We start from the raw sequence: 22,826 nt of genomic DNA, 5'->3' as shown, positions 1-22,826 counted from the left end.
TACAAACGAAAAAAGCGGAAAAGGCACTTCTATACACAAAACACTGATACTATGTAAAGGCGAATAAAGCCGATAAACTGCTAGCAAAACAACTGAAAAGTACTCAGCAGACGCGAACAATAAAAGCTTTAAAAGATGAGTCAGGCCAACTAAGGACCCAAACCTCTGAGATAGGACAGGTATTTGAAAGATTCTATCAAAAACTGTACACTACGGATCTCCCTAACAGAAATGTCCAAGAAGACTTTCTCGCTGGGACTCAACTCCCCGTACTGGGTGAGGAAGAGAGGCTAAACTTAGAAAAAGAAATTACAATAGAAGAGGTCAATGCAGCAGTACAGTCCCTCCCCATGAACAAAGCACCGGGCCCGGATGGATATACCGCCCTCTTTTATACATCATACAAAGACATCCTCGCTCCTGTACTCACGTCCCTATATAATATTTTTGGGGGCGAAGGGAACAGTGACCCAAACCATGAATGAGGCAAAAGTACTGGTGTTCCAGAAAAAGGGGAAGGAAGAACAATGCCCCACCGCCTACCGCCCCATTGCCTTAATAAATCTAGACGCAAAACTGTATACTAAAATACTGGCCGCAAGATTGGCACCACTTCTCCCTACACTGATAAACCAGGATCAATCAGGATTCGTCCCTAATCGGCAGACTCATGACAACCTTCGTAGGGTCCTGCATTTGGTCGAAAAAAATAGGCATTAAACAGACCCCAGCAGCACTGGTAGCTCTGGACGTGGAGAAAGCGTTTGACAGGGTGGAGTGGACATTTCTATTCCAGGTCCTAAAAAAAATGGGAATGGGTGAAGGATACATCGACATGATCCGGGCCAACTACAACTCCCCGTCCATAAGAATAGCTGTGAATGGCGGATTGCCGAATAAAGTATACCTAGAGAGAGGGACAAAACAAGGGAGCCCACTTTCCCCCCTTCTATACGCCATCTACCTGGAACCCTTACTGGCGAAAATTAGGGATATACCGGAGGTAAAGGGCATAGAAATGGCGGGACAGGAGCACAAAGCTGTGGCATATGCAGATGATATGCTAGTGGCTCTAGGAGACCCGGGGCAGTGCCTACCGCACCTAATGGAAGTTATAGACAAATTTGGGGAGATTTCGGGATTAAAAATAAACAGGCAAAAATCAGAGATACTGATCCTGGCAGGTAATACAGAAGAAATCCGAGCAAGTGCAACAGATTGCCAATTGAAGGTAGCGACCACTGGTATCAAATATTTGGGTATCACTCTCACCGGGAAAATTGACGAACTTTATGCTCATAATCACCCCTTACTCTTGGAAAATATTAAAAAGGATTTATTAAAATGGAATCCATTGGCGATTTCCTGGTGGGGTAGAATCACGGCGGTTAAGATGACCATACTCCCCAAACTACTGTACCTATTTCAGGCCCTCCCGATAAGACCCCCCAGGGAGTTCTTTAGAGCACTTAGGAAGGAGGTGTCCAAATATGTTTGGCAAAACAAAACCCCTCGAATCTCAAATGCGAATCTGACAGCGAATAGAGGGGAAGGTGGGTGCGCTATGCCACATTTTAAGAATTACTATGATGCAGCCCAACTGTGGGTATTAAGGGAATGGATCCAAGAGCGAAGGGAAAAAATTTGGGAGAGGCAGGCTAGAGCGGTGGCAAGGACACCCACCAGGCATATGTTATGGATTAACAGTCGATTTCGACATGACAATACGCATGTAAGTGAGATACTGAAGACAATGCTGGGGTATGGGATGCAGCTACCCAAAAAGAAACCCTGACTAAAGATCCCGCTCCATTTATGCCAATGTTTAGCAACCCAGAGTTTCCACCGGGAATGGAAATAGGCGCCTACAGTAAATGGGAAGAGGCGGGGTGCAAAATGGTGGAGGACATGCAAGAGGACCAACAGATAAGGTAATTTGCGGACTGCACAACACTTTTGAATCTAACACCAAAGGATCGATTTAAATATGAACAGCTCTGCCACTGGTTAAGTACCCCACGAATAAAAGAAGCAGTGTCTAGAGACTTTTGAAAAGTACATTATGACGCAAACAGGCACTCGCAAATTTGTCTCAAATATATTAATGCAGAACCGGAACCAACCACATGGCAATATATGAAAAGGTGGGAGAAAACCCTGGGCTACACCCTCTCCAGGGATACATGGGAGTATATTTGGCATCAGATTCCAAAATTGACGAGAGCCATCCAAAATAGAGAAATGTGGGTGAAAATAATGCTTCAATGGCACTACACTCCAGAGAGACTACACACAATGTATGCCAACTCACAGAACAGATGCTGGAGGGAATGTGGGGGGCAAGGGGACTGGCGACACATTTGGTGGGACTGCCCAAAATTGAGCACCTTTTGGGGGAAATTAAGGCCCAAATGCATAAAATGTTCCCGGGGACAGAGCACCTAGAGGTCGAGGTATGGCTGGGGGGCCTATGGGACCCCAAGGATAAAACTCTCAACACCTCGCAGAAGAGGAACTTTATGGGTCTGTTGATAGGGGCATGGCTGGAGCTGGCACATAACTGGAAAAATATATCCCCGCCGGCAGCAGTAGACTGGACGCGAAGGGTGTGGACACATCTGGCCATGGAACGGTTAACATATAACATCCAAGGAGAACATGGGAGGTTTAGAAAGGATTGGGGACAAGTGATAGTGTCTTCATTTGGACTACAAAGAACAATGGTGCCTGCACACAATAAGGATTCTGGATCTATTCTTGTGAGGAGGAAGCACAATCCCGCGAGAACATTACATGGACAGAGTTATCCCGGAAGGGAGGGCTGGGGGGGGGACGGTTTTCATTTTGTTCTAATTGTTACTTCATGTCCAGACTTATGAAAAATAATAAAAATATATTTAAAAAAAAATTGAGATTCTGGATGAAATAATTGATAAATACTCAGCAGAAATAAAAATAAAATACAGTTTCTACGTGACGAGTTGGATTATAAATTCAAAAGAGTATATACATTTAACAAAAGACCCACAACCTTATCTAGAGGACGATCATCCAACCTCACAACACCCAACAAACTACCAGAAACTCTGTTTTCATCCGATACTGACACAGTGAGCGACAGTGAACTCGAAGATAGAAGCTCAGCACCACCCAATCAACCAACTAAAGGGACCCCAACAACCAGTAAGGAAACACAATGTACCAAACAAGGATCCTCTTTTTTTAGAGGAATTTCAACAACAGAAATGAATGAGAAACTATCTAAGAATACCCAATATCAGAAACCCGACTTTGATTCCCCAATCAGAATCAAATGGGGCAAGAGGGGAGGGAAACACAAACAATCAAGAATAAACAGGTGTACAGACCCGATCACAAAATCCACTACCCCCACGCAAAATGTAGTCATTAACCTAACGGGAGAAGAACTCCCACAACCATTAATTCGAGCATTGAATAAGGGACTCAACTTATGTCCAGACCAAAACTACGACTACTTTACGACAATCGTTGACCTCTACACTTTTTGCAGGAAATTGAAATTGAAAAAATTCTTTGCAAACATAGAAGTCAAGAAAAAAGTCTGATACCACACTGATACCCTCTGAACTGTCCGTCAAACATGTTGAAAAAACACTAGACCTCATCAATATTACAAAGGAGAATGAACAGTTCACCATGGAAAGATCCCTAGAAGAACAAAACATCACAACAGGTCTAGCCATCAATACCAAACTGAAAGATAAATCCAAGTTTGTACCAACACTACCACATGAGAATGCAATTGATACCTTCTTCAAAGTAGTTCAAAAAGAATTCAGAGACATTTACATCAATAACAATACTAGCCAGAAGAAACGCAAACATCGTCACAATCTGACAACTGCTCAAACACAAGCATTGAGAGACCTCAAAAACAATCAAGACATCACTACCAAATCATCCGACAAAGGAGGCAACATTGTGTTATTAAAAACAAATGATTATATACTCATGTCATCAATGCATCTGAAAGATAAGAAATGTTATGAACAAATTAGTGACAACCCACTCATCGAAATAGGAGAAAGATGGAAAACAATGAGCAGCTATTGTAGAGACCTATCACTTCTGACAGAAGAGGAATACCAATACATGACCATTACACATCCAATTATCCTAACCGTTTATTTTTTACCGAAAATCCACAAGAAATTCATCAATCTACCATCAAGCAGGCCCATCATCAAGACCAGGAGACCAAACTCAGAAATTATGAGAAGATGTATGATATTTTGCAAATATACCAAGATGAAGTTAAAATCAGAAAAAAAATCAGAAAATTAAGAAAAAGTTAGAGATGATCGTAATTACAAAGAGGATAGAGTATACACTTTTCAAACGAAGTATGACAGTTACACCAAACCATCTTCTAAAAGTTCTACACCTAATACGTCATCAGCTAGTTCTGAGGCAGAGTCAGAACCAGATACTGTAGGTTATATGAATCAAATTAAAACATATAAAAAGGGCAACAGAAACCAAGTACAGAAAACGGTCCGTTTTCAACTACCACCAATGGGGAATACACCTATCCCAACACCAGGAGGAGAGGAAGGAGGGGGGGGTTGCAAGCAACAGAGGACAATAGATCACAGCAGAAAACAAAAGACACATGAGGGCCAGTTCGAAGGAAGTCAACAAAAACAAATAAATGAGGACTTAGTGCTGAATCTTTCCTCAAGACCGATTTCAGAGGATGAGAAGAAATTACTTAATAAAGGATTGTCGTTTGCACCAGCTAAAAAGCTGAATGATATTGACATTCATATTGATTTGTTCAAGTTTATACGAAAACTAAGGTTGAAGAAATTCTTTGCGACAAAGGCACCAGGCAGCTATCAAACTAAGGAAGCACCATTACCTCTCAGTGACCTTACCATACAGGATATAGAAGATACCTTCACTCTAAGATCAATAATTGAAGATGAGATGCACAACTTGCTTCATGAACTAAGAATCAAACCGGACCTTCTGAGTACGAAAGAGCTTAAAACAAAATCCAAATTCAACCCACAATTGTCATCTGATAGTGTCATTGACACATTTTACAAAGTGGTTACACAAGAGTTGTATGAACTATCACAACGTAGGAGTCATAATCATAGCCACACTAAACATTACCAGGATAACCTCACCCAAGGGGAAAGACAAGCCCTTAAAACCCTATCTGAGGACACATCAATTGTTATAAAGGAGGCCGATAAGGGCGGCAATATTGTGGTAATGGATAGAAAAGATTACTTGCGCATGGCTACTAATCATTTAGCAACACCGGGATGTTACAGACAATTGAACCTAACAGACCGCCAAATAATTCTCAACCAAATTGAGGAATCAATAATGTGCTGGCACAGAAAGGGCCTCATCACTGATGAAGAACGATCATATTTTATCACACAAAATCCTGTAACACCAACAATGTATTTCCTACCAAAGATCCATAAACACTATCAAGATATACCAGAGGGACGGCCGATACTAAGTGGTATCGGGTGGGTATTGGAGAACTTATCTGAATACCTTGATGGGATCTTAAAACCACCAGCGACACAAGTAAAATTTTACTCACGAGACTCTTCCAGTCTTATAAACATTCTACAAACTTTTGTTTGGGAGGATTCCTTCATATTGGCAACCTTGGACGTCGGGCACAGAAAGGGCCTCATTACTGATGAAGAACGATAGTATTTTATCACACAAAATCCTGTAACACCAACAATGTATTTCCTAACAAAGATCCATAAACACCATCAAGATATACGAGAGGGACGGCCGATGCTAAGTGGTATCGGGTGGGTATCGGAGAATTTATCTGAATACCTAGATGGGATCTTAAGACCACGAGCGACACAAGTTAAATCTTACTTACAAGACTCTCCCAGTCTTATAAACATTCTACAAACTTTTGTGTGGGAGATTCCTTCATATTGGCAACCTTGGACGTCAAGGCGTTATACACGTCCAAACGACATAAATGGGCATTAGCGTCTATTGATCACACCTTCAAAGGCGAGTCCGCATTCTATTATTGTCAAATTGAAATGTTGAAGGAAATGTTACAAATAACCTTGGATTCAAACCTTTTAATTTTCAACAATTGTCTATTTCAGCAACTAAAGGGAGTGGCAATGGGGACTAAGTATGCCCCATCATTAGCCAACATCTTTATGGGGATGTTGGAAGAGTATACAGTGCATCAAGACCCGGCACTCCAAGACCAAGTCAAGCTTTGGATAAGATATGTAGATGATATCTTTCTGATTTGGAAGGGGTCTGAAATTTCATTTCAAGAATTCGCAGAAAGATTGAACCATAACCAATTTGAGATACAATTCACCGGAGAACTTAATGCTAAAACAATGAACTTTCTAGATCTCACTATTCATGTACAGGATGGCCATTTAGAAACATGGACTTTCAGAAAACCAACGGAAGTTAACTCAGTTTTACATGCATTCAGCTGCCACCAACGTACCACAATTCACAATATCCCCTTCGGTGAGTATATCCGAGCAAGACGTAACTGCAAGGACAATGATAAATTCAAACAAGAATGTAAGCTTTTGAGAACTCGTTTTAAACAAAGAGGCTACCCGAACAAGTGCTTACAACAAGCGTTTGAGAAAACTAAGAACTTACAACAAAAGGATACATTGATGCCTAAAGAACCTTCAGAAGAAAAACAAATGAAACTTACGTTCATAACCCAATATAACAGTGATCATCAACTAATTAGAAAAACTCTAAACATACATTGGCACTTGTTAAAGTTGGATGAGCATTTGTGCAAATATATTGAAGACAGACCAATGATTATGTTCAGAAAAGCCAACACTCTCAAAACAATAATCTGCCCATCCCTGTTACCAGATCCACCTAATATCACCGAAACCTCTTGGCTTACTAAAATGGACCCGGCTTTAGAAAATGTGGTCACTGCACAATGTGCAAATTTGCTGGTGACAAAACCAAGAGACTACAGGGCTCAAATGGACAAGTTTTTACAATTAAACATTACATTAATTGCAGAACAAAATATGTAGTTTACGCGATTAGGTGCACCTGCACAAAACTCTATATAGGTAGTACCAAAGAAGAGCTCAGGATTAGGATATGTGAGCACCTGGCTAAAATTGGAAGCCAGGATCCGACCTTACCGCTAGCAGTACACTGGCAAAAGAATCATCAAATGGATGAGAAGAGCAACATCCAATTCATTGGCTTGCAACATGTTACACTGAACAAAAGAGGTGGAGACAGTTTGAGCATTACGTCAAGCGGAATCCAGAATAATTTGCTTTTTTAACACTACTGTGCTCGGCCTTAATTTGGACAATGAAATGGTATCATTTCTATAGGGACAAACGTTTTACATATTTTGGGCGTGTTTGCTCTGCTATTGCTATGTTGATAGTTTGCGGGGTTTTTCTCTCTTCTAAAACCTTTTTCTGCCCCAAATAATTAAGGATGCACATGAACAATGTATAATATGTCTATTGTACTTATTTCCTTTGGCACACTCCCCTAATGTTTCTTATTAGACTGTTCGTAATAAGTGCGTTTTTGCAAATATTTTACACTACTGATTTCACACATTTAACAATGATGTTGAGTAATTAGAGGGGATATACCTTTAAGGAACTGACTAATACAAACCAGTTCACATGACAACCAAATACCAAACATTCTTAGCAATTAACTTACTTACAGTATATTTCTGAGTTGATGCTAAACCAACAACGTGGACAACATTGCAACAATATATATTTATATATATTTTTATGTGTACCGCGGCGGAAGCTGGGAACACTTAATACGAGCAGGTTTTTCAGGTTAAAACTTATGCGCGAGTCGCTGGGCTACCGGGCCGTGCGACGCTTAGCATTGAGTCACCATGGGAACCATTTATACGGTACAATTACAATGCGATCCTAAACTGTTTACTATTTAAGTAAGGATGCAATCTTAAGTCTGCACAGTAGCACTGTTCTTATCCCGATGGTCAGATGGATATATACGGGCATGTTAACAATACGATTTCAAACTTTTTGCTACTAAGTAAGGATGGAATTCTAAGGTGGCGGATCAGCATTGCTTTTTAACAACATGGGGCTTTCTATTTTTGGCATAATCTAGCAGTACATGACATTAAATAAGTGGGATATGTGCACTACAATGAGATGTAAACCATAACACTAGATCTAAATAATATTTTTTCTCTGCATCTATTTTTGGATATCAGAACACTCTTAACTGGGATTTGTCCCATCAAACTACTACCACATACAAGGAATTAATGACCCCTGGTATGGGTAAGTCGTGATAATTATTACTGACACCCATTTGCATACATGTTAAAGTCTGAGACATATCGAGACTAATTCCTTATTTGTTTTCTTGTCTCCGTATGTTTGTTTGTCTCCCTTTTTTCCCACGCCTCATTTTACTTTGCAATTGTGTAAATTATTGGTTACTCTATTTCATGTATAATGATGCACCTTGGGATAACTTTTCATTTTTCTCATGGAATCTGTATGTTGTAATACATGATTTTCTTGTACTTACTCTGATGAATTGGCATCTATATAACGGGTCACCAAACTTGCTTTATATATCCATGTGTATATATATATATAATGTGTATTTTTTTGTAATTTTTTGTATTTGCCTTGACCTTTTATCATTTTCAGCATTACCATACTAGCCCTGATTTGATAAAGGCCAGGAAAGGCCGAAGCACGTGTAATCGTAATAAGGGCAATAATCTTAGATTGGATGCTTAATATTAGATGAAATTAAAGCAAACCTTTCTTGAACCAAAGAGTGCGCAAAGTCCAGGGTCTTTTTGTATGCTTCGGCATTTCTGTTACTACAAGTTTAAGACGGGTTTTTCTTGGTTTACCATCAACCCAGTGACCCGCGATGATACATTGCATATGAGGAAATAAGGGGTTATTCCTGTCCCCAGACTATAAATTTGGTTACAAATATCGACGCTGGAATCAGAGGGAGATTAAAGTCGCCCGACAGACCAACTGTAAAACTAAGCCAATCCTACTTTCTGAACCATCATCAGTGGCATTGGATCAATCGGCGAACACATTTCAGAGTACACAGATCACCAACTTCAACCACTGGCAAGCTCACTTGCCTCATACATAAGAGACACCACCCATATCATTCAGCTAACCGACAATATACCATGGAACAAGGACTACTGGTTTATAACTCTGGACGTCACATCACTATACAACAGTATACTTCATGATAAAGGACTCACTACCACCGAATACTTTTTGAAAACCCGTTCTGTTTCACTCCATGACCAAAACAATATGATTCTTGAGATGCTACAATTCACACTGCAAAACAACATCTTCACATTCAATAAATCTCTCTACAGGCAAATGCAAGGCACAGCCATGGGTGCGAAATATGCCCATCATATGCAAACCTGTACATGGGTCACTATGAACTTGAATTTGCGTGGCAACATCCATCATTTACCCACCGCAACAATATTGTTTTCTGGGCACGATATATTGATGATATTTTTCTCATATGGAACGGACCAATACAAGCATTCCAGGACTATTTTCACTATCTTAACCACAACACCTACAACCTTCAACTTACAAAAGAATTCAGCCAAACGAATATCAATTTCCTAGACATCACTTTCTACTTCGACAATGATACTATTTGTACCACACTCTACACCAAACCAACCGATGTCAACAGTTTACTTTATGTATACAGCAACCATGCAAAGCACGTTATCCGCAATATACCCTTTGGTGAAATTTTGAGAGTTAGAAGGAATTGCACCAAGGAAGAGGATTTTGCAAAACATGCTACACAAACAATGTATACGTTCACTGAAAGAGGATACCCAACAGCACTTGTCAACAGAAGCTACCACAAATCACTTACAAGGACCAGACAATCGCTGCTACAAGTTAAATCCAAAACAGAGACAACAACAGATGGCAAAGAAAGGAAAATCAACTTCATTACGACCTACAGCTCAAACAATATAATCATTGGGAAAATTCTTAATAAGTATTGGAAAATTCTTAGATCTGACCCAGATCTTCTTGTCACACTGGAAGCATGACCCACCCTGACCTTCAAAAAAGCAAGAAACTTAAAAGATGATCTAAGCCCTTCGCATTTTTTGAGCAATTCTATTCCAAGGAACCCTGATACACACCATGTGGCTACAGAAACCACTAAAAGGGAGCTACAAATGTGGCCAATGTTCGGTATGCAAATTCTCAGACAATGCAAGAACCACCGTTACCAAACCAAATGGTTCCATGCATACCATCCAACAACTCATTAACTGCAACAGCAAATTCGTCATATACATCATCACCTGTCCATGCAATAAACTATACATCGGAAGCACTATTAGAAAACTCAAAACCAGAAACAGTGAGCACATCAGAGCTATTACAAATCAAGACACGAGATCTGCGATAGCAAATCACTTTTTGGAATCCCACCAACCGGCACAGATTAATGAACTCCATTTTTTTGGAATTGCGAAGCTCAAACCCCCGCCAAGAGGAGGCAACATTGAACTCCATTTGAGACAACAGGAAGCACGCTGGATCTGTCTGATGGACACTTCCAACACCGGCCTGAACACAGACAACGAGCTATACCACTTCCTGTGAACCATCCCAACTGACAATATGCAGCATCTACAACTGTCCAACTTATAGTCAATACCCTCCTACCATTTTATTACATTGGCACACCAGCCACCACTCAACTACATCATAAGTGACTTCACCTCTTCTCATCAATTTATGCCATAGGCACACCAGCCACCACCTAATCTCTCATACAGACCAACTATCTTCTTTCTACTCTCAATTCCTACTCCTCATCTCGAAATATGGCTACACCAGCTACTACTATACTTGAACACCAGAGTCTGTCTTGCACCACTCTCACTTTTTGAACTTACTTTTCCCTAAAATCAACATATATCCCGCAATTTTTACTGACCATGCCAATCTGTAGTCTCATGTTAATTTTAACGTTGGGAATACCGTTCGAATCATGACTGTTTAAATATCCAATTCTCTCTATTAGCCAATAGGCTTTATCTAAGTGTCTACATATCAAATGGAGACTCATTCAGCAGAACATCACCACATAACTTATGTCTTTCAAAGCAGGCGAGTTATGGTGAGACCGCCTGTTTTCTTATTTTCACCCTTGCTCATATCTATCTATCCTCACCAATCATCATCCAGAAAAAAGCTGCCTCTTTTTCCATTATCCACATTGATCTTGTAAAACTAGATGATGCGTTTTCTGACCGCTCCAAGATGGCGGAACGTGCTCAAGATTTGACGCGATTACGTCATCACGCGTATGCTAATTAACGTAGCCAAGCTATAAATATGGCTTCCGCGATGTGCACAACAAGGCGGACGTCACTTCTCTTCGAACGAGTAGGACCTAAAACAACATTGGTAAGCTTGCTCTCATATCATGTAGCCCAATTACCTTTTGGCCTCATTCAGCCTTTGTATTCTTCTTAGCATCTTCACCATATTGGTAAGCAGTGCTCCTTTCTCAGTACAAGTTTATACTTAAACTAGCCGCTTAGTTCCATATTGGAAAGCCACATGCACAGTCTCCACACCTTTCTTAACCCCCCCTACAAAAATGTTTCTTGCCAGCAGTTCAACATGTAGCAATTATATCTTTGTTCTTTAAGATTTTCGGTTAAACGCCATTTTTTCCATAACTTGCCTTCATGACATGTATTGTGTGTAGGCAATCTGTGCACAATAATTTGGACAGTGAGTATACAACTAATTTGTTTCAGATCACCACAATGGAATGACACCTGATTTCCCACACAACTTGAAAGTGTTCCTGCACCCTTTGAACACCACTAATCTAATTTATGCCTTTAATATGTAAGTATCTTTCACCATGTATACATGTGTGTGCAAGACACAACGCTCTACAAATAACTTTCTTTTTTCCTCTCAGAAACCAATATTTGTGTTCAAAATGGAAACTTAAACACAAAAAATGAAAAACCTCTGTCAACATACTCTCCTCCTGAAGAACCACTGCGACCTCATGGTGGGGAAACACGTGTCAGGGATTACCCTGGCATCTATTTACTGTCATCAAAAGGACTCCGCGTAAACAAAAGGACTCAGAGCCAATTGTTACATTAAATTACATTAAAAAATAACTAGGGGCATATTCTTTCATCAAGGACTCTTCTCAAATATAGAGCCAATTGCTCCTCAATGTTACTTTAACAACCAAGGACACAATTTCTTATCAATACTAATAAGGACCACAAGAGAATTTTTCCTACTACTTCGCAACACTCTCAAAATATTGTTTATCAAGACTAAGCGAATGCAACTTGGCATAAATCAATTTGTGTTGAAAAAAAGTTTGATTTAAGAGAATCACGAACACTCAAATATTTTGACTTCATCCAAACACTTGGCACCAAGTCAACTCCAAATTGTGACTTTAACATCTTTTGTTTTATTTTGTGCATTCAACCTAATCTTTGATTTACGAGTGTTTGCATTTATCAAAAGAATTAAAACCCTTTTTTTCTCATATGATTTCTAATCCATTCATTTCTAGCCAATCTTTTGCGAAACGAGAAGCACTACAGTAGGGCCCTTTTTTCCAGTTTGTTTCAAGCCCAGGTCAGCCTCTGTGGCATCCCTTTGTTGCAGCATCTCTGCTCTTGTTAATTTAATCTCTTCTGATTTCTCCGACTTGGGTCACCAACACTGCTTTTTAGACCGACCCCTTCTTTTCAGAAATGGTCTTATTTCATGGGCCCACCTTCTTGTGATACTCTTTCATACTTGCACTCCTTTCTTCAGGTTGCTTTCAAATGGGTACTTTCCATTTTCCTGTTAATCACCATTTGGTTGGCCCATACAGTTTTATCCAACTCAGAATGCAATGTATTTAATTTCAAGTTTTTACTTCATTGGGTATTTTCACTGTGCATAATTCGGCTTGATTTCAAGTTTGCTTATACTTTGATATTCAATACGAATGATTTTTTAAGTAGCTTTCAACAGTTCTCATAGTTCGGTATTCAATATGCATACGTGCAGCCCGCTAGAAGCGCCCTGGCTTCAGAGTGGCTCTCCCTGTCACTCACCGATCCCGCCGTTCCTCTTGTATGGCTCCGGCTGCTTCTTCGCTTCCCAGACAGCAGCCCCACCGCTGCGAGCCCCGCTTGCACGCTGGGCACTGTCAAGCACACACCAGCAATTCCACTGCCTCTGGGCAGACGCAGACAGCGTTCTCTTTCCTCGCTCCAAGCTCCAGCTGCTTGTTTACCCAATATGGAGGCCTCCGCACACGGGATGTCGGCCGGCATCCTGGATCTGCTCCTTCGGTCCCTCCATGGCTGCCTCTTCACGGTCCGGGTCGCCTGCTGGTCTTCCCCACACAGGCCTCCCTGTTGCTCGCTAAACTGCTTTCTGACTGTACATTTATACACCTGCAACCCAACATGCCTGACCCTCATAGTAATCTATAGCCGTCTTCCTCGTCCCAGTACTGTCAGGTGCCACATGTGGGGAAATGAGGGGAACAACTTTATAGTAACCCATAAAGGCTTGGGGAGAGTTAGGCTGATCTTGAATAGGAAAAGGTGGGATACAATGTCTCATATGGGTACCCCACTCCCAATCTCCAAGGACCCTCCACCCAGGTGATCCTCCCTTGCTTCTCCACCCCAAAGATCAGGACCCAAGAGCGATGGCCTTTCCCTGGCCAGATGAGAAGAGGATCCAGGGGGAGTAGGGGTAAGGATACACTTGGCTTTCTCACAATGGATATCTATCAAGATATGGAATCTTGTGGGGGGTGGGGTGCCCGCGGGTGAGACATGATATCCCCCTTTCCCTATTGAAGACCAACCTAACCCTCCCTCAGCCTTTATAGGCTATTGTAAGATCTCTCCCCTCTTTTCCCTATCTTTTACCTCTGACAGTACTGAGACGAGGAAGAGGCAACTAGGAGCAATGAACACTAACACCTTATTTCACCACTCTTGTACTGGGACGTAGAAGATGCCTGTAGAGTGTTTTGAAGGTCAAGCATGTCTTTTTAATTATGGTTAGGCAAGCTCAATTGAAAATCCACACCTGCAACCTGTGAAAGGGTTTCAGGTGTGTTTAAAGTGTGGTGGTCAAGATAAGGCCCCTTCCCAAGTCCCCCCCCCTCGGCCAGCCTCAGTTTGCAGCAAATAAGGAGACCAGACACATACTGGCGGTAAATCAAGCTTCTTGTATTATATAGCAAATACACAGCATATAGAGTGATCAGCTGATCAGCATGGAACACATGTGAAGTGTTCAGGCAGTCAGCACATCAGGCAGTCGGCACACAGAGCTCTCTGGGGGTCCACACCTAGAGTGCCGGTTATATAGCGGATCATAGGCAAACACTAATGTTGGAGTACTTTCACAATGAGGGGTGTTACTTGGCACTATATTGCAGACATTTGGCAAGCACTGTCGACATCTCACTTGTGACGCAGCCCTGCAGGGACATCGTGTTGTATTATGGATCAGCAGCATTTGCAGAAACCCTACTATTATCTCCCATATATGGGGTTTATGCTATACGTGTAGAGAATAAGCAGAAGAGATGGTCTGATGTGTCCTCTGCCCTAGGAGGGGTTTGGGGCTTGTCCGGGATGCTGGGTGCAGAGGGAGGCAGAGGGAAGATCTGACGCCTGAATGTAGACTCCCACAGCATAGAAATCCTGCATAACAGCATAGCATATCAATCCTGCCACATCAACCCCTATTTGGTCATCCCTGAACAGGGGTTAGATAACAGGGAGTAGGATTGGATACCCAGGTATATGGGTGACATAAGGATAGGGTGGAGAGGCACAGGGATTGCTACTGAAAGGATGTTGTTCCTAGAGACAGAGATTGTGAGCCTAAAAGGTCCCAATTCAAAAATTCAGCCCAATCATTGTTGGACAATTGACCTAATACATCTGTCATTTCCTGTTCTTTGGAGGCGTAATTTGAGATGGCTCTATTTCAAGGGGCAGCAGTCTGGCCTCGTGGGCAGACCTCTCTAGCACAGCATAACAGAAGGCAGCGAATAAGAAAAGCTATCCTTGCAAAGGCGACAATTATAACAACAATTATTAAGATATCGTGTAGAATGGAAGAGCCCAGTGAACCAAAAGTGCTTTGAATCCGAGTTAACAGTGAGCCGGCATAACTTTTGTTTATACTGTGTGAGGTGGTACCAACCCCTTGGATGTGTTTTATGATGTCTTCAACCTGGGAGGAGTTATCATGTACCTAATAGCAGCATTCTTGTCCTATAGTTTTACAGGTACCCCCTTGGGCAGCTAGTAAATCATCAAGCGCCATTCTATTCTGGAGGACCATAGTTCTGTGTGCAACTTGTTCTCTTTTCAGTATCTGTATTCCTTTGGCAGTGTTATAAGCTACCTGTTCGAGGAGAAGTGATAGGGTATAAAGATCGGCCCTGTTAGTTGTCGTGCCAGTGCTCGTGATCAGGAACCCTATGAGGCCTTTGAACCATGTTCAGGCGTTCCGTTTCGACCGGCAGGGTGTGTACTGAGCCTCTGGGAAAAGGGACATTTGGCGGATTGCTGGGCGAATTAACCCAATGATGCACTGACCAGTCCAGCTGGTAGCCATTGGTAGGCGCCAGCCCAACAAAGGATATATAACACTCTGTGGGTGTAGAGTGCTACCTTGGTGCTATTATTATGAAATCGTCCTATCTTACTGAGAGCTGTGTCGTTATAGGTGGCAGTAGTAGCACTCCTGCTAAGGACATAGGTTGCTGGTGTGATATACCCGGGCATCCCCGGGCGCCCAGAGGCAGTCTTTTGTTGAGCATGCTGTATTTGCAAAGCCATGAGGTGGGGAAGCTCCATCTTGCTCCTGGCATTTGAGTTTGTCAGAGAACTGTTGCAATGCTTGCAGTGCTTTCTCTATAGATTCAACTTGCCACCCAATTTTCACATTTTGAATATTGTTTGAAATTTCAGGAAGGCGACCAGTCACAAAATGAGAAACTAATGCAGGTTTAGCTTGTTCCCCAGCGGTTGCAATACCGGAGTATTTAGTGCAACAGTCAGTTAATCGAGACAGGTAGTAAGAGGGAATTTCCGACTGGTTTTGTGGTGATCTTTGACCAGTCAGCTTTGTTTTATTTATTTATTTTATTTGTATAGCGCAAACCAGTATTGACAGGGTATTATTCCTCAATGAGGTTATACAGTAATAGCCTCACCTTTCGCCAGTGTGTCGGGCCATTGCAGTTTGTCCATAATTTACTTGCATACATTGTCTTTGAGCACAGCCTGTAGGAGTTGTTAAAGGTCCCCAATGTTCTTATCATAACAGGCAATCACTGTGTTCAAATGCTCCATGAAAGCAGTGGAGCTCCAGGGAGTGTGAATTCTCATAAGTTCCGCATCAGTATTTGCCTTAGGGAAGGTGCGCATAGTCGTATGGGTGGTGGCCGCAGCAGAGGATATTGAGGCGTCCACAGTGTGTAGCGAGGGTCGCTCAGACATGGATGAATGTGTCAATGGAATATCTTTCCTGTTAAGTTGTCCTGGCCTGGCCTGGAACTAAAAGCATAGGAGTCGGACAGTGCCTGCAAGTCATCCATGTATTTCTGGCAGATTGAGTCAGACATGCGCCTGTAGGACTGGGAGGCAGGCAGGGGAGTGGATGTAGATCAAGGTGGGAACGTACTTGGCTGGGAGCGAGTCCAGGGTGGCATGCAGGTAGAGGCAGCTGGCAGCAGAAGTGGTCCAGGGGGAGGAGATGTTAATTCTCCTTGATGAGTGGACAGAGCGGTCAAGGGTGTCGGCAGAGGTGTGAGAGGTAGGTGAGGGTGGTGGGGGAATGTGACAGTTGGCAGTGGCGGGCGGTGGTAGGGACGGAAACAGAAGTGTGGAAGCCCTTAAGTGAGGCGATTATGTTGTTAGTTTGTCTAAAAGGTCTACAGGTGTCGATGTAGGTACTTCTGAACTGGAATTTCTAATGGTGTCTGCAGAAACACATGGGTAGAGGCCTGTTTTGCAAGTGTGTTTACTGTTTGGCCGGCCTTTGAGGGATGCTTGTACTGCCCTAATTCTTTCTCTAACCTAGCCTGAGAGTACTTAAGCGTTCTAGTCTGACTGTCACCTAATCTGTCCGTAGACACTTTGTACCAGGCGAAATAAGCTGACCGATGACCATCTGACACCTTGCACTTTCTTGTTCCAAAGCCTTGCGCAAGACAGCGAAGTTGATAAGTCATTTGTAACGGGCCTGTACACAATTGTTAATAGGCACGACAAGACAAGGAGGGGGGGACAGAGGGAGGGCAAAAAATGATCTTACTAAGCCTTGTGTCATTCAGATCGCCCAAGTCCCGGGAGGACATGCAACTGGACATGCAGGAGCCTGGCCCCGAGTTTCAGTGGGTGGCCAGGTGACCAGTGTGCAGTGCAGTCAGGAAGATCAGCAAGGCAGAGGAAGAGAGAAAGCGGAAGCGAAAAGGAAGGTCTTGAGTTGTTTCCAGAACCAGAGGTGGTTCTGCTAAAGTTTGAGAGAGAGGTAGGGAGGCTACTCCAGAGCAGGGTTGCTAGCTAGTGGCTGTGGGTAGGTGAATTCAACCAGCAGTGGCAAGGTACGAATTTTTGTTATGTTGTTAGCGCTACGTGTTAGTGTTGGAGGAAGAGGTGAAGGATTAACCACAGGAATGGTGAATGAGATGATGTTATGATCAGTCCAAGGACAGGGCAGATTGGAGGTGACCGAGACATTGCAGTTTAGGTGAACAAGCCAGTCGAGGATACGGCCATTGGAGTGTGTGGGGCTCCGGATACGTTGTAAGAAGCCTAGCGGCTTGAGGGAGCTGGCTAAGGATCTGGCATTAGCTTCAGCTTCATTAATAAGGCCCAGGTTGAGGTCACCAAGGAGAACGGTCTTGGATGAAGGCTTGTAAGTAGAGAGGAGGTGCAGAAGCTCCTCTTCGAAGAGTGGGTCTGGGGCACGATAAACCACATGTATGGTCATCATAGAGGTGTGTGAGAACCCTAGCTTAATGGGGAGTAGTTCATAAGAAGAAATGCTAGCGTTGCCGACTTCTCTAATGGTAGAGAGTCCTTCACAATAAGGGCTACTACTCCTCCTCCTCCTCTAGATTCAGCTGTCTTTACGGAAGAGGAGTATTTGGGTGGAATGGCTAAGGATAGGGCTTGGCCTGAAGCACTAGGAACAATGCAAAACAGGTGTGCCAAAGGTGGCACTGAGAATTGATTACCCCATACTACTACGATCTTTAGGAGGAGATTTCGAAGTTTCTATGGTCACACACACAAAAGTCTAACAATTGACATTTTTACAAAGGGTCAGCAAAACACAAAAGCCAAACACTGCCGAATGCATGAGTTCAAAATTTTTTAATCCTTAATATATAAAAATTGTGTATTAAAAAGACGATTTATTCCATCTAAAAGATAGTCAGAGGCACATTAAAAAACTGTATAATCCTTGTGTCAGGAGACAGAAAAAGGCTACAGCAGAAAAAGAAAAGGGAAAAGAAGAAGAAAGGGATGTGTAAATCAATGCACCCTATAGTCCTATGTTATCATTTTACAAAAGCCTGTTGAGATGTGGGGTGTCGACATGTTTCGGCCAAATGATGGATTGGACATTCTCTCAGGTGTCCATACAAAGGTAGATATTGTGGCCATCATCAGGACAGGACATTTCTTCAGAATGGGCCTTATAGGTCATTGGGTAATGCCATCGCAGATCTGGAAAGATGTTTATACACATAGTTACCAAATGAGACAAACACAACGCACTGTAGAAAATACACATACATTAATGTAGGAAAATAAACACGTAGTTTATTTTTGGCCTCATATTTTATTCTAATGTTTATTTAAAAAAAGGGGCTTAGTGGAAGAGGCATCATTGTTAGGTGATTTATTATTTTGCTAAACGACATTTAAATACAAACAAATAACGTAACAAAGTGTGACACATAGAAAAATTCAAGCTCTTACTTATTATCACTAGATCAAGTCTAGAAACCGTTAATTGGCTTATACAAGTTCCATTTGAAGGCACATTGGCGGAAAATGGAACTGGCATGGAGTGGCAAGGTTATTTGCAATCAGGTGTGTTTATCACCTTACGTCACAAAGAGGCTGCACCCACATATAAATATATGAGGTAGACTTCTGATGTGGATTGTATTACTAAGGACAAGGTTATCCTTAGCATCATTTAAATTAAGGGCAACTATATTCTTCCCCCTACATAACAGAACAACTAGATATGCATTGTACAACATAGGGCAGCTACTGAAAGTGTGAAGTTATAGCAAAGCACTTACATAACCCAAACATCAGTGTTCGTTAGAAGCTGGTGTTAAGTTGCTGAGCGAATACTGTGATTGTTTGAAGGTCATAGCAGGTCGCCAAACATACTGCGAAAGTCAGTCTCTACATTTCAATGGAGAACAGATTAGGTCAGCATGCTGTTACAATTGTATATCAGCCAAATAAATTACTAAGGGAAACACTCAATGTCCCACAGTTCATACCTTATTGAACTGGATGCACAAAGAAGGCAAACGTGCCTTTAAGATGTGAACCGACCTTCGTGTCGGAAGGCGTGTGAGTCGCGTTATCCCGTGTGCTTCATAACAGGATTGCTCGAGTGAAATGCGAGTCTACGTGGAAAGACGAAAAAACGTCACTTCAGGGTGCAAGTCTTTTCCAATGTAAGCCGTGTAAAAGAAAACACAGATAGATCGTAAGTTTCATGTAGACTCGAGTCGGTGTTACTGATTACATACCCCGTTAAATCTGTGAATTTCTTCTGATAGGGTTATGATGCGACACAGTTGGATATTAATGCATGCATGGATGGTCACCCATTCTTTTAAACTGAATTTGACTAAAACGGAGTTAATTTCATGTATGCATTCTCCATAATTATCAATTTTTTAAAGCTGGTTTGTTAGTGTGAATATTTACAGAGCCTGTGCTGTTTTTTCCCCTGGTGTGAAATAATTGGGGTTTACCTTGGACTCCGGTCTATCACTAATACCTAATACCACATGTTGATGCAGTGGCTAAATCTGTAATTTCCACCTTTTTGCCTTGAGATCTGTGAAATCATCCTCTCAGTTTCGCACTTTCAGTTGCACAATCCTTGCACAATCAGAATCTCCGATTTATTTTGGCAATTGTATTTTAGCTCAATCTTCCTTGACTCCATTTAAGCCTGACTTTCATGCTCTGCTGGTTCTTACTCTATGATGCCAAGAGGTTTGACCATACCACTCCCATTTTAAACCATTTGCATTGGATACCATTAGATTTGTGGATTGTTTTCAAAATGGTGCGTATTGTGTACAAAACCATTTATTTTCAGACATTCTTTTACTTGGCTGATACATTGAAGACCTCTGGGGGGGGGATCCAGACATCTTCACACTATGTATCTTTTCGTCTAGAAGTCCTCAAACTCAAAAGGATATTTTCCATGAAAAGATAATTTACAGGTTCCGCAGTTTCCTATTTGAATGCCCAGCCACCTAGTTTACATCAGATTTCTGATTACTTGAAATTCAGAAAAACATTAGAAACTTGGTTATGGAACTCCTGTAGTAATTGCTAACTTTTAATTGCTATTTCCTCAGCTGAGGGGTACCCTTTCTGTGTATTATAGGTTTTATCATTTTCTCTTTATATGTTGTATTGTTTTTCTTTTGCATACGTTTTTAGACTGTACAACACTCTGTTGCAGTTGTCCCTTGTTCGCTCTTTCTTAAAATGTATAAATGAACAAAAAGAAATGAAATAACAAGATTGTGCATTTGAAAAATAATGTTAGGGTTTTTTAACATCTGCTTCTTGTAAATTGCATGATTATAACAAATGGAGCAGTTGAAATGTCTAAATTGTCTGTTAGTGCACATATTGATCATATGGATAAAGATTAATTTGTTTTTTTAATACATTTTTTTGGAATAATTCATTAAGCAAAACAAGATTTATGTTTTAGGTGCGTAAACAACAAAAGAATGGTGATCTTACATTTTTAGAAAAAGTAGAAGAGGACGTGAATAAAGACTTGGAACACTCAATGCGAGACCTACAAGCAACACATGCAGAAACTGTGCAAGAACTTGAAAAGATACGAAATATGCTGATCATGCAACATAAAATTAACAAAGACTATCAGGTACAAAATTTAAATTACGAAGATAATTAATCTTTAGCATAGTTGCTTGTTCATAACTGATTAATTATCCTTTATTAGAACACCCTAGTGGTGTTTCTGGGAAGCTGATTGGTCAATCTGCGGGCTATACGCACCGATATAGCCCGCAGATTGATTACAGCCCGCAAATCGGGTGTTTGCAAAGCAAGCAGCTTCAACGTATTCTGCAACGTTGAAGCTGCTTGCTTTGGTGTATATGAAAGTGTTCATATACACCCGCGGTGCATATGAACACTTTCATACACACCAAAGTAAGCAGCTTCAACGTTGCAGAATACAACGCGCAAGCTGCTTCCTTTGGTGTATAGGAGGGTGTTCATATACACCACATTGGTTTATATGAACACTTTCACATACATCAAAGCAAGCAGCTTCAACGTTGAATTCTGCAACGTTGAAGCTACTTACTTTGGTTTATTTGAATGTGTTCATATACACCCATGTTCTCAGCAGCATTTTTGTAAAATAACGAATATGTCGTTATTTTACAAAAATGCTGCTGAGATTTCATGATTACGCCCGTTATGACAAAAACAGGCGCAATCCTGAAGGTGCACTGTCGTGTTCTACGAGGACGCCCAGGCCCACTTGAAAATACTGGTGGAGCCTGGGCATACTGATTTGGCGCAGTGAATACTGCTTTTTAGCACATTCACTGCATCAAGTTCCGCATCGTGCCCTGAGGGTGTTCTAATAGCTTTATAGACCTGCAACTTGGGCCGTACCGGACGTTATGGTCCCTCATAGCTCGTTAAACTAACTTGGTCTTCAGGGCCCATATCGCCCGGTACGGCCCTCACTGCAACTCTATAAAGCTATATTACAATCCTTCCACTGAAGGAAATGCAGACTTCATAGTGCAGTAATGTTCCCTTTCATTCTGTGATCTGCGGACAGTTCGAGGACTTTAATATCATAACTGGGAAAATAATTCCATCTGAACCCATCGGTTGCACAGCTAAGTCTGTATTCTTTCGATTGCCTTGAGGACAATTCTGAAATGTTTTACCTTATGAGTTACAAAGGAAAGGTTTCCCCTTATATTGTCAATAATGGACGTATGAAGCATAACATGAAACATTAATTGACGTGTCATTTGTAGCATATAAGTCAAACAAAGGTAAATCCAAAGGCTGCATTTGTATAGTCAAGTGATACATTTAATGAATTCCACTAACATTTTCCACCACTTGTTAGGTTGAAATTCCTACGCTCTGGCGCCGACATGGGCCAACTTTACATTTGCTTTTCCTAAACTGGTTTACCAACCTTTTTCCCTGCAAGTCCTACGTCAAGGCCTTACTAGTTATGCAACCCTACCCTAACCCTTGAGACACCTTAAGCGTGCCTATGTGTTGCTCCACAGACATTGTTATGCCATGAGTCAAGTAACCTTGCTCTATGAGATCACCAAGACCGTTGTGACAGAATTAATTGCAAGCTGGAGGGCAT

General features: G+C 41.6%; 1 protein-coding gene across 2 annotated transcripts in view; it reads left to right on the top strand.

Annotated features, from left to right (window-relative positions):
• The window catches only part of RPGRIP1L (RPGRIP1 like), a 1,574,704-nt gene that overhangs the window by 738,938 nt on the left and 812,940 nt on the right, over positions 1–22,826 (top strand). For both annotated transcript variants that reach the window (XM_069639571.1, XM_069639577.1), the window contains exon 14: positions 21,156–21,335. In XM_069639571.1, the coding sequence (XP_069495672.1) occupies positions 21,156–21,335 (180 nt within the window). The remainder of the gene's footprint in view (positions 1–21,155; positions 21,336–22,826) is intronic.

The sequence above is a fragment of the Ambystoma mexicanum genome, chromosome 1q (assembly GCF_040938575.1).
Source record: "Ambystoma mexicanum isolate Mex_15411 chromosome 1q, UKY_AmexF1_1, whole genome shotgun sequence".
NCBI classification, from domain to species: Eukaryota; Metazoa; Chordata; class Amphibia; order Caudata; family Ambystomatidae; genus Ambystoma; species Ambystoma mexicanum.
This window is presented reverse-complemented; position numbering and strand designations above follow the sequence as displayed.